General features: G+C 44.5%; 2 protein-coding genes across 4 annotated transcripts in view; both read right to left on the bottom strand.

The window, feature by feature from the left end:
* The window catches only part of LOC112557774, a 7,790-nt gene extending 7,457 nt beyond the window's left edge, over window positions 1-333 (bottom strand). For all 3 annotated transcript variants that reach the window (XM_025227808.1, XM_025227806.1, XM_025227807.1), the window contains exon 1: window positions 161-333. The gene's annotated coding sequence lies outside the window, so the exon portion shown is untranslated. The remainder of the gene's footprint in view (window positions 1-160) is intronic.
* Window positions 334-6,089: 5,756 nt separating this feature from the next.
* On the bottom strand, window positions 6,090-11,603 carry LOC112557572. The gene is made up of 2 exons (XM_025227516.1): window positions 7,795-11,603; window positions 6,090-7,597 (listed from the first exon to the last, which is right to left on the bottom strand). The coding sequence occupies exons 1-2, from the start codon at window positions 11,327-11,329 to the stop codon at window positions 7,185-7,187; spliced, it is 3,948 nt and encodes a 1,315-aa protein (XP_025083301.1). The 5' UTR covers window positions 11,330-11,603; the 3' UTR covers window positions 6,090-7,184.
* Between the last annotated feature and the right edge of the window lie 4,123 nt (window positions 11,604-15,726).

Genomic DNA, 15,726 nt, shown 5'->3' on the forward strand with positions numbered 1-15,726 from the left:
CCTCCTCATTCATACACTCTACTGACCTATTTCGTATAAATCTGATTTATTTCGTATTAGCACGCCATTAATAACTGTCTTTTTGAAGGTTACCATTACTGTTAGGAGTTCCTTTGTCCTGCACTAACGAATATTCTCATTTTTCCAAGTCCACACTCACCATCTGTCAGAAAAGTTGATTAGGAAGTAATCTTCTAGAAGTATTAGAGGTCAAAGTAAACACGAAAGACCTGCTGAAAGGAAAGGCGAATCAGTCAAGACTCCTTCCTTCTATCAGCAGGCGACTGCCTCTTTCCGTCCTTGTCTATGACGTCAACAACCATTTTACCTCACGTCTGGCGGTTTTCTGACGTAATAACACAGCGCGAGGAGATGTTCGCAGACCATGTGTTGCTTGGATGTATACTGTACACAAATATGACCTCCTGAGATTGACCTCAGAAAGAGTGAACTATGATATAACAACAGGCGCGTTCGAGCTGCTCTTATTAGTATCTCACTAAATTGGTCAAGACTGGACCAGATTTACGAACTACGTAGTTCTGTTTTTCAAACTGTTATCCGCTTTTCGTAAATATTTATGTTTTTTCGATATCAAATCAAATCAAAATCAAAAATCAAAACAGACTTTATTGTCTGCCCAGGAGGACAGAAATTTGTCTTTGCTCACATACCTATACAGACATTTAACACACAGTTAAGAGTAAAAGTGAGGAGTAAAATAGTGTTGATTGCACCAGTCCATCAAGGCAGTGTATGTTTATCCTAACAACAAACCTTGGGTGACCAAGGGCCTAAAAGCACTGCTGAACAAAATATAATATAAATTTTAGTTTGTTTAGTTTTAGACAGGACCGCCGAGAGCCAACATGGGCCCCGGGATAGATGGTCTATCCGGGCCACTTGTAATCCTAAATTATTTTCTCATTATATAATAATATACTTACAATTCGATTGTCAGTGTCTACATTTCATTCAATAACGTAATATAAACTGCAAACATTAGTACAAGTGCACCAGGATCTACATCACTACTTGAACCTAGAGTTTTTACACGTGAATATTTAGTAATTGAGGAAAAATGACATTAAAGGATCAAAGTTGTAGAATCCCGCTTCATAGTGAGAAGTGTGATTCAACCTTTTCTTTAAAAGAAAAAGAAAAGGAAAATAAAATCTACTGACCTAGGCCAGTCTACTTGTCCCACCCCCCCCCCCTCCCTCTCGTCAGGCCTGGTTTTGGTTCACGTGGTTGTATATGTCCTCCATTTTCTAAAGTATCATTAACTTGAAAATGCATTTTAAAACAGATGCAATACCTCTCAACAAATGATAATTAATAGCCATAAAATTGTATATCGTAGGATATGACTGGGCCACAAACTGTACAGATAATTTTCTGGTCAGGGAAAAAAAAAAAAATAATAAAAATAAAAACTATGAGTATAAGGGGAAGTAATGACAAATGCTTGGTTACTTGCGTTACTAAGAGTCGTTTCCCTTAGATTGCGCAGACCTGAAAAACTGATCGGTTTGAAATGATGTTAACAGGTTGTTGTTTGTTTTTTTTTTATAATGTTGATGCGAAAGCAGTGCATGATCGATACGTTATTGCAGCCTGGTCAGATAAAAAGGCTGAATGGAAAGAGATGATGGAGTTCGGTGGTGGTGATGGTGGTGGTAGCAGTGTTTACAAGACATTAATTTGATTCCTACTCTAGGACAATTACAGTAACTCGCTTGCTAGCAACATTCCTCTTCATAAGGACGAGAACAGTTTAAAAGATAATAAAGAATTTAAAACAAATTTATTTGTAGTTTTTCAACATCAAAGGGTATTTAGATTCAATCATTTTATATTTGAATTACGTGTACTCCAAGAAATGTTGATAAAAATGGACAACCTTCAGGGTATAGGATGCGTATAAAACTGAAAGGCAGAAAGTGTGAGGTCGGAGATTAAAGAAGCTTTATCCTTCTGTATTGAAAGAAAACCTTCGATATAAGCTTTGTACCACTCAACCATGACTCAACAGAGCTTACTCACGCCTGCGGTTTACATCACTGTGCGTGCGAGCGTGTGTTTGTGTCTGTGTCTGGCGTCACCCGATTCTCAGGTAAATACTACACCTGAAGATCTCGCTTGAGCTTTTGTAGTTCAAAGATCAGGCAGGTGGTGCTGGCTGTCAGCACGCCCATGAGCTAAGAACTGTTTACAGTTCGCATAAATCCCTGACATCGTTTCTCTCCTGGCGATGGCGACGCAATTCACTCCCGCCATTTCCACCCAACCCACTCACTGATCGACCATGAAGCCCACCAGAGTGAGTCAGCAGTTGTCGGAGTCTCAGCAGGGTATGGGGAGTTGTCGGGTGGAGGTCTTGGGAGAGGGGACCGTCTTGTGTCAGAAGTTTTCTTCTGCTGTTGCCTCATCCTTTTTGCTGATAGCGACTTCTTGGCGTGGGAAACGCCTTCAGCTCTCGACAAGTGTAGCGTACGGCTTTGGTTTGACGGGGTGGCTGTGACGCACGATAACCTTTCCCCTCCTTCCACCCTTTTCTCGGTGCAAGCGGCTTGATCCGAACCCCAGCCTTCGGCCGTACAGTTGTTCCTCCCTGTCTCTTGCCGACAGCTTCATACCTCCTGGGTGTTGGACGCCTCTGTGCTCGCTTTTCAACGACTGGGACTGCGAGATGGTGGGTGTTGAGGGATGTGAGGGGGGATGGGGAGGAAGAGGGTTATCTGAGAGCGAGTTTGCACATCGATCTGCACGCGACAAGAGAGAACGACCGGCACTTAATTCTGTATTCCACACACACACACAAACACACACACTCCAGTCTGTGTGAACAACGTGCACATCTTGTTTTACAGTGCTTGCGCGATCAGTATGCCCACAACGCGTGCAGGTGATTGTGTCATTAGCAGTCATTTAAACGTCTAACATTTTTCAAATCTTCAGGTGGACTGCTGCCCACGTGCCTTCAGACTCACTAACAGTTTTATGACACTTGATCGGTCTCATATCACAAACCTGCTGACGACGGCTGATGATTGTGGCTTGTATTGTGAGATAGACACATCAATATTAAAAGGATTAGAAGTGTGCTATATACATACCTAGTATATAGATTATAAGTAATACGATGAATATCAAATATATATTACCCCTCAATTCTACCTCCCCCTTTACAAATTTTCAGCAGTGTTGAAAAGTTCTGTAACTTTGAAGTCCAGAGACCTTCACACTGGCGAACAGACAAGTGTCGATTAGCCGCTTGGTGAACGCGCTGTTATTTCAAATATTTGCCGAAGCTTCTTAACAGTCCACACCAGACTTCCTCGTAAGAGGCAAAGAAAAAAAAACCAAAAACAACCTCTACTGTATATTATAAAAGAAAAAAGTTTAAACTCGTTTTAGAGGCAGTATCCAAAGATTTATTAAAAAATCCTTTTCTATATTTTTACCGAGGTGTTCAGTGAGAAGCACTTTACCCGCGGAAATGGCGCTTGCTTCAGTTACCGCTCTGATAACACAGTTTTAGGTGGAGAAAAATGTTGCAATTAAAATCTTGTTTTCTTTCCCCCAAAACACTAAATAGAGCGTCAAGCGTTAAATAGATGCAGTCCCTTAGGCTTGGTTGATCAATAAATAAATATTTATTCTTATTATTATAAAGCTGAGGTTTGTGTTGGTGGGTAGGATGGAGGTTAGGCACGCTGTAGAACCTTCTTTCTTCCAACGGTCATTTTCATAATTATAACATCATTCGTGGACCATACAAAATTATCTATTTAAAAATTAGCCTGTTCTATTTGCTCAAGCTGTAGTTTTGCCACAGTGTGTTAACCATTTTTGCATTGTGTACAATCCCAGCCTGCCTGGCACTGATGTTCTCTGAGTCACCACAATCCACCTTTTCGTAACTAGGTGCGCGAAAATATTCTCTTATTCTATGGAAATCATAGCGAAACAGATGTTTGTAAAATTTGTTTAGAATTATAAAGTTCCTACAGTATATTAAAAACAAAACATTGCTTTCCTTCTGCTCAATTTTCTGCTTGTGGTTGCGGTGTGAAAGTAAGTTAATAATAACCATGACTTTTTAGTATACACACATACCTCCTCCTGATGGATGAATTCATAACATTTACAACGTGTCTACAAACATGCTACACACACAGACATGCTTTCACACGCACAAATAAACTCATAAGCCTCAATGAAATTTTACCAGCCAAATTTTTTTATTTGTTCATCCTTTGGAAATCAACAAAAGGATAATGTTGGACATTTGTTCGATGGCCCGCTGGGAGGATGGCGCGGGTCCCTGAATCAGAATTTTCACGCATTATCGTGATGATAGTCCAATCGGGGCATTAAGGTACACATTGCAATGTCGATGATCATTATTTTAATTGTATCAGCCAGCATGGTTGAAGAACGGTACACGTATCAATAGCCGACATAGCTTGAGGTGGATGTCACACAGTTCTCCCAAATCCTTCATACAGACCTCGGGCAGAGGACGCGAATGATGAGTGTATGTCTCGTCATGTACTCGTATGTGTCATCTCTATTCCACAATGGAAGTTCCTTGCTTTCCACTCAAAATTTGTGTTATTGTTCACTTAGTATACAATTATGTTGCTACGAAAAAAAATCAAAATTTTATTGAAATCTCCAGTTGCCTTGGCCAGCCGGATGCTCCCCACCCCTGGTGTAGACGACCAGACTGAAGAGCTCATTGAGTGACGTCAGCAGACGCAGGCTTACCCGGCTTGTCGGAGCCGTTAACCAGCCGTTTCCACTAGGTGACGGATAAAGTAGGGCAAACTTTGTGCCCAGGGCACCCCCCACAAGAAACATTATTAGTACAGGCTATGGAAACACGCTCACACACACACAGAGAACGAGAGTGAGAGGAGCGATGAATTTGATCAATCCAGGATTTATTGTTAATTTAATAAGTGAGCAACGGTTTCTTTCTTGGGTTTTATAGGTTTCATTGCTCACACAGACTGCCATGAAAATATCATGTATACGCGGGTACAGTTAGGTATAGCATGACTGATCCGTGTGACGTACTGAGCGTGACTCACCCGGGGGCGTGACATCCGTTGTGTGATGCGCACTCAGTGGCGTGACTCAACTCGTGGAATTATGTCCTCTCGCCATCACTTTGGTTACGGGCGGCCAGTAGTGTAGACTGTAGAGGTTAAAACACTCACTTGTCACCAAAGCAGAGAGAGGCCCCGGGTGCAGATCTCGTCTCGGGACACTGAATGTGACACCTGTTCGGGGGTTTTTCTCAGGTTTCCTCCCACCTCCCTCTCCCATTATTGTGCGAAATCACCTCTAGGTGAAAGCACTTTCTCGCTAAAGCAATGAACCAACCAATAAACTTGCGTCGTCAAGCAAATACTTTCCCCTATGTACAATGCTGAAAGTATTTCCTACCATCTCTCCTCCATTATCATTCCACTGACTTATAGCAAGGATTTTTATATCAAGCTGACCACAGAGATACGTCAAACTAAACACGCCAACAAACACACTAACACATACAAAGAAAGAGAAAGAGAGAAAAGAAGAAAAGGCCTCGATCTGCTCAGAAGTCGAAAGGTTTGAAAGCTTTCGCATGTACCCAGCAGGCACAACAATCTCTCAGGGTGGAAATCAATGACAATCACGGCGAGGGTTGGGGTGGGGGACACTAATTTGTCACAAGCGATTGCCATTAGCGTGGGAAAAGAGGCTGGCAGGTGAGTACATTGATCCCTCCATACATATGTAAAGATTAGCGCGCGTGCATCGCCGCCCACGACAGTCGATGTGTGTGTCTGTGTGTGAGCATGCGCGCGCTTTTTCTTCTCATGTACTTTTCAAACGTCATCATTTAGCTGCGTAAGGACCTAAAAATGAAGACTGTCGTTCGCAACAGCCACCTCACCACCTCAACATCAACATCATATTTTCACCACCATCGCCACCTCAACCACGACATTCACTAGCACCCATAACGACAGTAACAAATAACAACAACAACACGCCAGCATAACCGAGAAGACAAGGCATGAACACTCTTGCTCCTCAAACACTCATTTATTGCCGAGCAAGTTCAGGGTGATAACCCGCGAGACCAATCGCACCCGGCAGGTGCGACTCTGTGGGACGACAAAACAAGGGTTGGAGAGGGGTGCGATGGGGAGGAGAGGGGATTTGAGGGGACGAGTTGTACGGTGGGAATTAGGGGCAGAAAAAACAAATTCGGAGAAGAGGGAAGCTGAAACGAAAGGAGATGTTGTGAGAATGTAAAAAGGATAACAAGGAGGTGGTGTATGTGTGTGTACGTATGTGTTACCAAGAGTTAACAAAGTGTAGTCGAGGTGTGGATTTTTCTTTAAATAATTACACGTATTTCTAAAAGAAAAAATATATACATTACGCGCACATTGCTGCGACGATTAGCTTTAAGTGTGTAGGGACCGCCATATAAAAGATATTATTTTTTTTTCGCTTTATAGACAAGGACTTTGATGGAGATCTCGTCTGACTGCAGCCCAATGAACCAATGTTAGTGCTAAAGCTAGAGACCCGGATGTTGAGGTTCTCAATCTTCTCTTACTTCTCTAGACCATCGTTCCCTGAAAGCGATTCCATCCGATTTTAAACAGTCTCGGAGGAGTATAACCGTGTCAGGTTGTTTTGCTAGGGTTTGGGCGGTCTTACCTGACACCGGTAAGTCAATATACAGAGGCAATTATTTTTATAAACAACACCAAAACTTACGAACTAAAAATACGGATGAAATGAAAAACGAATCTACAATCTGAATCCAGCTCGGGTCTCGATTGCAAGCACTTCGTGGACACATTTGACAAGTTTTACAAGCGACAAAGATGCTCGAAAAAGAGAAGGAATAGTTATCATAATAATGAAATTAAAAAATATCAAAAATAAAAATGGCGCAAACCCAGCTGCTGGTGAGTAAATGACTACAAGTAAGATGCTACCGTCTTTTACAAGCACTATGAAAACCACGATCACGAAAAATCCTTAGAAAATAAAAAAAAATATATATATATATCTGGGGGAAGGGGAGAGGGGATGAGGATAAAGAAGATCGAAAGTTTGGGTAAGGATGGATTGTGGGAGGGATGCTGGTGATGTTCCTGGAGGACTCACTCGGTAAAGGCGTGATGGAGGTGCATGTGTTCTTCCGCCAGCAACCTATCCAACGTGTGAGAGAAGCGCATTCCACAGGTTAGACACCTGCCCAACCGAATCTGCTGGTTCAAGTTGTGGTTGTGCATCTTGTCGTTGTACTCAAAGTGCAGCGCCCGAGGCTTGGCTCCTCCTCCTGGCTGCTGTACATCGATGTCGCAATCAGGGAGAAAGCGGTTGGCGTGCCCAGGACGGTGGTGACTACCCGCCTGCCCAGCACCCAAAGAGCTGTTGCCGCAGCCTACCAGGGACGTCAGTGGGGTGGCGGACATGACGACGTCAGGCGGAGGCTGGCAGGATGCTCCGTTGAGAACCGCCAGGTGGCTGGCTGACCTCTGGCCTGGCCGCAAATCGTTGTGAGTGAAGTTCACTGGTAGAGAGAAGTGAGAACACACATGAGCGAGGAACATATAGGAAGCAGACTAGGATGTTCTTGCTGCTGCTGCTGATGATGCATTGTTATACATGTTTCTCTCCTAACAAGCTGCGAACATATGCAAATTTTCAGGAAAAACATCAACAACCACACACACAAACATTGCGATACAATGAGAAAATTTCGCTTGCCTAATGACGAGAATCGTCCCCGCTTGGCCAGGAGATCCCCCGACGGTCTGCCCAGCAGGCTGCTGTTGTTCCGGCCACCGACAACGACCACAGACGACTTTGCGCCCTGCAACTGCACGTTGACCGGCGGCGGAGACCAGTTTTTGCTGTCCTCATCTAGCACATCGTCGACTCCGCTGTCGTCAGCCCCGTCCGACTCCGGCCACTGCTCCTTCGTTTCTTGGTCGGGACCCTGGAGGGACTGACCCCTGACCCCATGTCTGCGGGTATGCTGCGGCGGACTTGTGACCGATTCGTGTTCCAGAGCAGCGAGGTTCGATTCCTTCCGCTTGCGGGTTACTCTCACCCTACCTTTCAGTAACGTCTGTTTGCTCTTGAAGCGGGAACTGTGGCTGCTGGACGGTCGGGTGGTGAGGGTGGTGCCGGTAGTATTGGCAGATTTCATAGCTGCAGCTGCGTTTACCTTCATGTTCTTATTTTTCATGCCGTTCCCTGCGGAGGTGACCGTCTCGTGGGGCAGCAAGAACTGCCGGAAGGTAACACTACGTCTGAGATCTCTGATGCTCTTCTGCATCTCAACCTCCTCATCCTCGCCTATGGTGTCATCCGCCAAGCTTTCGTCAGCACAGACTCCGCTCATCTTCGCGCCTCCTTTCGTCGTCTGGACATTTTCGTTTTTCCTCGCATACCATCCTGAAAACCTGTGGACTTTCGTCGATTCGTTTTGCTTGTCCTTCTCCATTTTCCACGGCAAAGCTTTGAGGTGGCTGAGAAGCTCTCCCTCCTGTGCATCGCCGAAGATTCCTAGACTGCTGGCCGATGACACCATGACGTTGTTGGTGTTGAAGGCGCCCCACCCCTGCCACTTGCGCGCGGAAATCAGCTCCCAGAAGCGGATGCGGATGACGTTGAGGTCCTTCTCGGCGTTCAGGCGGCGCCGCGTTTCAAAGGACAGAGTTGTGCGCACGGCACGCAGCTGCTCCTGTAGGATCTCGACACGCTGCTTGTCCTTCTCCACGCTGTCGCGCAGCTGCGCAAATTCTTCCTTCTTGCGGGCCACCAGCCGCTTTAGGCGCACCATACGCTTGGAAGAGACCACGTCCCACTTCTCCGGAGTGTGCTGCTCCTGGCTGCTGCTGTCAGCGGTGCTGGAGGCCTTGTTAGGGTGGCAGTAGCAGCTATTATCCTCCTGGTCACATGGGGCTTTTTGAGGTTTTCTGTCGGATTTTACCGCCACCGAGTGTTTTGGCGATGCGGTGTTGACGGCTTTGTCAGATGATACTTTTACTCCTGCGCGAGTAGCAGGGAGCATCTTTTCATTTGTCTTTCCTACCGTGACTCCCGAAATCTCCGATGCTCCTTTCTTGACAGGTACACACGGCCGCGATGATTCAGGATGGCCGCTGTTGGGTCGCTTACCCTTGCTGCGTGGAGCGGATGGCGTGACCTTTGCGTCAGCGACTTTAACGCAACAATTTTGACCGTTACTTGCCTGGGAGGAAGGACGTGTCGTTCGAGGGAGATCGCTTGGCTCCTGCATTTCGATGTCATCATTCGTTATCGTCTTGGTCTTCTTTGTCGTCTGCTTCTCGGAAATCGCCCGAGTTCGACGTGAGGACTTTCGCTCCTTTCGCTTATTGACAGCGTCTTTCTCCGCACCGCCATCTTGATTCATCTTCTGCATCTTCTCTTCCATGCACAGCAGCTTGCCTCGCAAGTCTGCATTTTCCTTCAGGGCCTCCAACAACGCCATGTCGAGCAGAGATATTCGCTCTGTCATCTCAGCTAGCTGGGCCGTCGCTTCGCCAGAGAAGCAGGTGCGGATGAGGTCCGACGCAGTCTTGTCCGCCATGGACCCGACTTGCAATCGTCTGCCCGCAAACTTCACCTGGGACAGGTGGCGCTTCTTGGCGCTGGAGACTCTGCCGTTCAAAGTCGGCGCAGATCGCTTGCGAGGTCGAGACACGCCAAGGAAGGACGTCCCATGGAACTTTGCTGCGATGTTGGGTCCATTGGTGCTGAAGCCAGCAGAAGCGAGGAAATTGTCAGTGGCAGCTGTAATAACAAAGGAGTGATTTTCTCTGCGTGCTTCATCTTTGGGCGCCTTTACACACGGGTCAGCTGAGGTCTGAGGCTTCTCGACGCCTGACATGGGCAAGGGGAAGTTTTTTGGCCACGTGGGAACTAAAGTATTTGACACTTCGTTGCCTCTGAAAGAGAATGTGAACTTCTTTAAAGATCTGCTTGTGGTGCAACGCTCTCTGTCGTCGTTCTCCGATGGCATTTTCTTTTCGAACATTCCAAGCACGCTATTGCAAACATTTTGACTTTTCTTATCAAGGATGCTGAAACTGCTGCTATCCTCATCCGTATCGCCATCTTTCATCTCGGCTTCTGACGCCTTGCTGCTGCTTGGTGGTGGCTCCTGGATCTTTGAGATCACATTCGATATTGAAAGAGGATTATCTTCTTTTGTGTCATTGGTAGATGCAGTTTTCCAAACTTTAAGTTTATTCACATCGGACTTGGTTGATGATTTGAAAGGATCGAAACTTAAGAAGCTGGAGTCAGGGACAACATTACGGTACACCTCCAGCCACAAACTGTGGAAGTTCTCACGGGACATTGAAAGTGCTAGCGATTGGCGCGGCCTCTGGTATGGATGAAAATGGATGGCTTTCGGGAAGGCTTTCTGCCCATATGGAGAAAAAATTATACTGCTGCTTCTGCTGCTGCTCGACTGAAGCTTGTCTCCTAACTCTTGTATAAGCTTGCTACCTTGTGGCAAAGGCGAAGAAAGGTTGAGGTAATTTAAATCATCGTGATTACTTCTAGCCTTCTCTTCATTTCCATGCTTGACAAACTTGAGTTTTTGATAGAAACCGTCATTGCTTAAGGGGAGATGAAAGTCGGACAGGGTTGCTGAGTCCTGCAAGGAGCTAAACTCATTGCTTTTGAAGCTAGAGTTTGTACTTTGGGCTAAAGTGTGATCCGACAACGACTTGATCTTGTTCACTTTGTACTCACAATGTTCATGGTCTTCGGACGATAACGATGATGAAGATAAAAATTCCAAGCTGTGAAGGGACAACGATTGCGGAGGTTGATTGCTGAGGGCGCTCCCTGAAGGTAAATCTTTATCGGAAATCTGAAACGTTTCACTCACCCCGAGAACCTGCTCCTCCCCCGCCACGTACAGAAACTGAAAGGTTCCCGAAAGCTTGCTCACGTCCGCTTGGGAGAAGATAGTCTTCCTTCTGCGAGGCTGCCATGTGCTGATGGGATCAAATGGAACCCACTGGTGCAAAGAATAATCTGAAGTCGTCTGCCAACCTTTCTTGAACAGACCTATCCAGTCGCTCCGGGTGTGCTGCACCGCTGTTCCGGAAGTGTACAACACGATGATGTCCTTCTGGTTGGAGTAGCACGTCTGAACGGTATCGAAGATCACCAGCTCCTCCTGGCTGATCGTTTCTATGTCCGTGTCGCTCAGCGTGTGACAGGAATCGCTGGCCAAGGTGTCCATGGCTGTCATGGCGCGAGGCTGTGGTGCAATGCTGCTGACGGTGGTTGTGGGGGAGGAGGGGGTCAGCCAAACTCAAGATTGCCTCTAGAGGGAGGAGCTGGGATGTGGTCTTAAGACCACCCGAAGTCCGGCGCTCTCTCGTGAAGGCGACAGTTTGACGGGAAATAAAGGAAGAAAAAAGAAGAGGGAGAAAAAAACAAACCTAAAAGTGAAGCCTCGACTTGAAGGAAGCCACAGCCTCAACAGTCTCTGCAGGCAGTCAACAACAACACGGGAAACGTCACGTCAGGTCTGACGTCATACAAGCAGATGACGTACAGGCTGCTGACGCAAATTATTGCTTGGAGATTGAAGAACGGAAGATGTCGCTTCCCTCATCCCGAAGCCTCTCATGATCTGGTAGCTGAGTAGAGAAATAATGCCACCGTCCAACGAGATTTGTTGGTTATAAAGTGAAAATTTCACTAAAATTACTAAAAATCTCATAAAGTGAAAAGTTGGTCTAGTTGTGTCAGATGGTCTAGTTGTGTCAGATTTCAGGGATGTCCAATGGAAACCAAATTTAGAATGGCTTTGAAACTCAGTGGATATACTTGTTAATGTGACAACAAACATGATCGATGTAATTTTAATTTTAAAAAAGTCATACCCGTAAAAATGAAGTTATTTTATTATCCCTTCGCAATTAATATTAGTAATCTATAGATTTGTCAGACATTAAAATGCAATTTAAGGTAGTGAAATAAATTTTAAAAGGTACAAAATCCACATTTATTCCACGAGAAAAAAGATAAGGCACACCAGACAAGAGAGCAGTGAACGATAACAACAAAACACCATGCACGTGTTTCATGTGACACCTAGCCTGGACTAATATTTAAGGAATAAATGTGCTTCAGATGCACTTCACTGTTAATGAAGTTTTTGAATGAAATTTCATTGTTTGTTTATGTGTTTTCGTTACAGAACATCACACTGCGACTTTTGCAAGCATTCTAGAACATTCTAGACAAAGAGTAAGGAGTAAAGGGAGAGAAGCATGGCAGGAAGCAGGGGAGAGGACCCGGTACAGACAATCTACCTAATTAATACTCGCATGAACGAGTAACCAACGGAGAGCACAAAGAATAGAGTTTCATTATTCCAAGAAAAAAGCATGCTGCAAAGTTCTTCATCTTTTAAAATTTATGAGAAAGCCATGACACAGATCCGAGAATTAAAACTTTAACAAGAACTTAAAAGCTTAAGCGAACATTTAAAAAAAAAATTCTTTCTTTTTCTTTCATGTTTCAGAAAGCATGTCTCGTCTCCTGTGATTATGAAGTTGACAGTTTTCTCTGTATTTGTTTTGCTCATGAAGTTTTATATATGGAGTAGCAGCTTGGCCATCTTCTACGGGAATGTAACTCCGTGGTTTGGATGCCCCGACTTTGTTCTAAGCCCATAACTTTTAGTAATTTTTTTACAATGAACATTGCTGTACTAATTTATTCATGTTACCAACTTTCATTACACTATGACGAACATTATCTTCCTTTTTTAAAAAAATATTAACAGACATGCTGAGTGGTGTGATGAATAAGAAATCGGAGTAGTCAGGTGTAGCGGAACCCAGTAGTTATCTTCCTCTGAATCAGCCACCCATTAGAAATATCTACATCTGTTGAGAGGTTTTGTTCCTGAGACACTTTGCTGGGTAGGTAACCTGTCTCGGCTACCTGCCAACTGTAGTGAGATGGATAATAACAAGTCCCTAGTGTACCCGACGATCGTGTCATTAGGTACAAACTCGGGACATATCTAACTACAGTTAACGAGCAAACTGCAGCAGGAGTGACGTGGGTGTAAAGATACAAGATACAAGATACTTAAATCTTTAACCCTCGAGGTAAAGGGAATAAAACACGCCGATGATAGAGGACTTCTGTCAGATTTATTGATATACAACCAAGGCCCAGGGATGGTGGTGGTGATGATGATGATGGTGGTGGTGGTGGTGGCGGTGGTGGTGGTGGTGGTGGTGGAGAGAGATGCCTGCGTCGCGAGAGACGACACCAGATGGATGGGTGGTCAGCCTTTTAAGCAGCAATCAAACTTTGTTGTAATCTATTTGCAGAGAGAAAATTTGTTCAGATAACGTCCCGACAAAACATTCGTTCGTGGCTCCTCCCTAGGATACCTCGAGAAAAGCTTAAAAGTTTACTCAAACTTTACGTGGAGGTGGGTATATAAGTGCATGTGTGGGATGTGACATCTCCTCCTTGTGATCAGACAGAAATAACAAAACTCAGCACTAGAGGTATGTCTATTAAAAAAGGTTCAAATGTCAGATGTCGAGTAATGGAAGGTAACGACGGTCATGGAAGAAGAATGACAGTTTTTTCTCTTCTGTTTTTCTCTGTTGTGCTTCTTTCTTAGAGACTGAGACATTTGTAGCCACACCGTTGTCACGACTCACGTCCTGTAACCTTGTCTTGATGTCACGTTCTGTTGTGTCACTCGTCTCAACACGTCTTGAGTTTCTAAGTTGGGCTTCTATCGTCTATCGTCTTTAAATGAAGATGATAATAGCGGTCACCGTCGTCAGTTAAGTCGTTATCACCGTTATTTCTGGTCATCATAAAAATCAAGTGCTGTTTAGAAACATTTCCAAATTCATGGCACTTCTTCACAAAAATAGAAGTCAGTTAAAGAAAGAAAAAAACAGTTTATAAATATCTCATTGCACTTAGTAAAACATTACTTAAGCTCTCTGCGAAATGTACATACAAGCGTTTCTACCAGGTGACTGAAAAATATATTTCTCTCAATATCAATAGATTCCTCTGCAGTTTAATCCATTAATAATAAGGAGCCATAAAAACCAAGTTCGTCTTATAAATAAAACAGAGTGTAGCGGCTGGATTTCTTCTCTTCACGTCTTTCAACATTCAGATACACATTTTTGTTGGGTGGACAAAAGAGATTTCCCCCCTCCTTCCGTCACTGCCTCTAGCGGGTCTCGAACTGGCACCCCCGAGCTAGGGTGCGTCTGTGTGTAAGTGGGGTAGATGAGCCTACAACAACATCAACTTTCAAGTTCGTTTCGTTCCTACCCAACCTCGCAACTGCACCGCGCCTAGCGAGACGATCGCCCATCAACAGGACTTGTTCCTCGGCCTTTTGTTTACTCCAGCCTCACGATTCTTTCTCTTTGTTTTTTGTTTTTTATTTTTTAAGAAAAAAGAAACCTCATGTTCCCGGAAATGTTAAAAAAAAAGTTGCTAACGCTCACATCCCTTTTTTCGTCAGCATCGTAAGTGTTTGAATCCAGCCTACCGAGTCCCTTCCTTGCTTTATCTTTCTGATTAATGAGTATGATAACAAGTCTAGACAGTAAGCAGCACGCATGAACCCGGGCTTACGTCAATTCTTAGTCTAAAGAAGAAAAAAAAAGCCGTCGTGGGAGGGAAGAAGGGATGGTGGTGGTGGTGGTGGTTGTACGTGGGTGGAGGAAGAAGTGACTTGTTCCGTCCGTTGACATGGGTCCCGTTTGTGAACATAAACGAACATTGTAGCGGTTCTAAGTTGACAAAGAATTTCTGTCTTTATTTCTCTCATTCTCCGCTCGCTCATTTATTTCATGGCGCGGCGATTTGACGTCACGTTCACCAGACAGGTTGCCCCTTGTCACCGCGACCCGCGATTACGCTCAGCACGCCATTTGTAACCGCGACGTGCGCGAACGCAGGCACCTGCTACCTTGCATGCAGCCTGACAGCGGCTTGGGCAGGCCTGTTTATCGGGTGGAAAACAAACTGCAAAGATTAACATCAAAGTTACGAGCCAGCAAAACGCCGCAGAGATGAAAAGCAGAAATGGGTGGGGCTGTGGTTCAAGACTAGGCAACGCTGCAAGAAGCGAAAAAAAAATTCTCTTTTCTCTTTTTTTTTCTCTTTTCAGAACATATGCAGGCAGAATGTCTAGAAATGTGGAACAGGACACCTCACTCTCTCACGCGCGAGTAAATAAAAAATTCTTAATTAGTTTCCGGTTATTTGTTATTAATTATCCGTCTACTCTCTTTCGACAACTGCTCTTGAAAGAGACTTCAAACACAAACCTTCACACTTATAAATAAAAATAATAATAAATGCAAAATGTGTGAATCTCACACTCTTGAGGAGCGCTTAAAAACAAGAACGAAACATGGACAGCACACGAGGGACAGGACAACAAACAAATAACATATGAAGTATAAAAGAATCAACAACCGTACTAAACGAAGAAGAAAACCAAATACAGAAAACACAAAGAGGAAAAATAGACTTGGACACATCTAGACGCTCACAAAAACATTCACGCACGCGCACAAATGCATTCAAACACACAAAAATACAATCTTCTCTCCACCTACACACATATTT

This window comes from Pomacea canaliculata, linkage group LG2, assembly GCF_003073045.1.
Source record: "Pomacea canaliculata isolate SZHN2017 linkage group LG2, ASM307304v1, whole genome shotgun sequence".
Classification (NCBI taxonomy): Eukaryota; Metazoa; Mollusca; class Gastropoda; order Architaenioglossa; family Ampullariidae; genus Pomacea; species Pomacea canaliculata.

Bases quoted from the DNA above. Each gene is read 5' to 3' on its own strand.
- LOC112557572 (XM_025227516.1), bottom strand. From the start codon at position 11,329: ATGACAGCCATGGACACCTTGGCCAGCGATTCCTGTCACACGCTGAGC. The intron at 7,598-7,794 runs GCAAGCGAAATT...TCTCTCTACCAG, and splicing joins GGGACGATTCTCGTCATTAG to TGAACTTCACTCACAACGAT.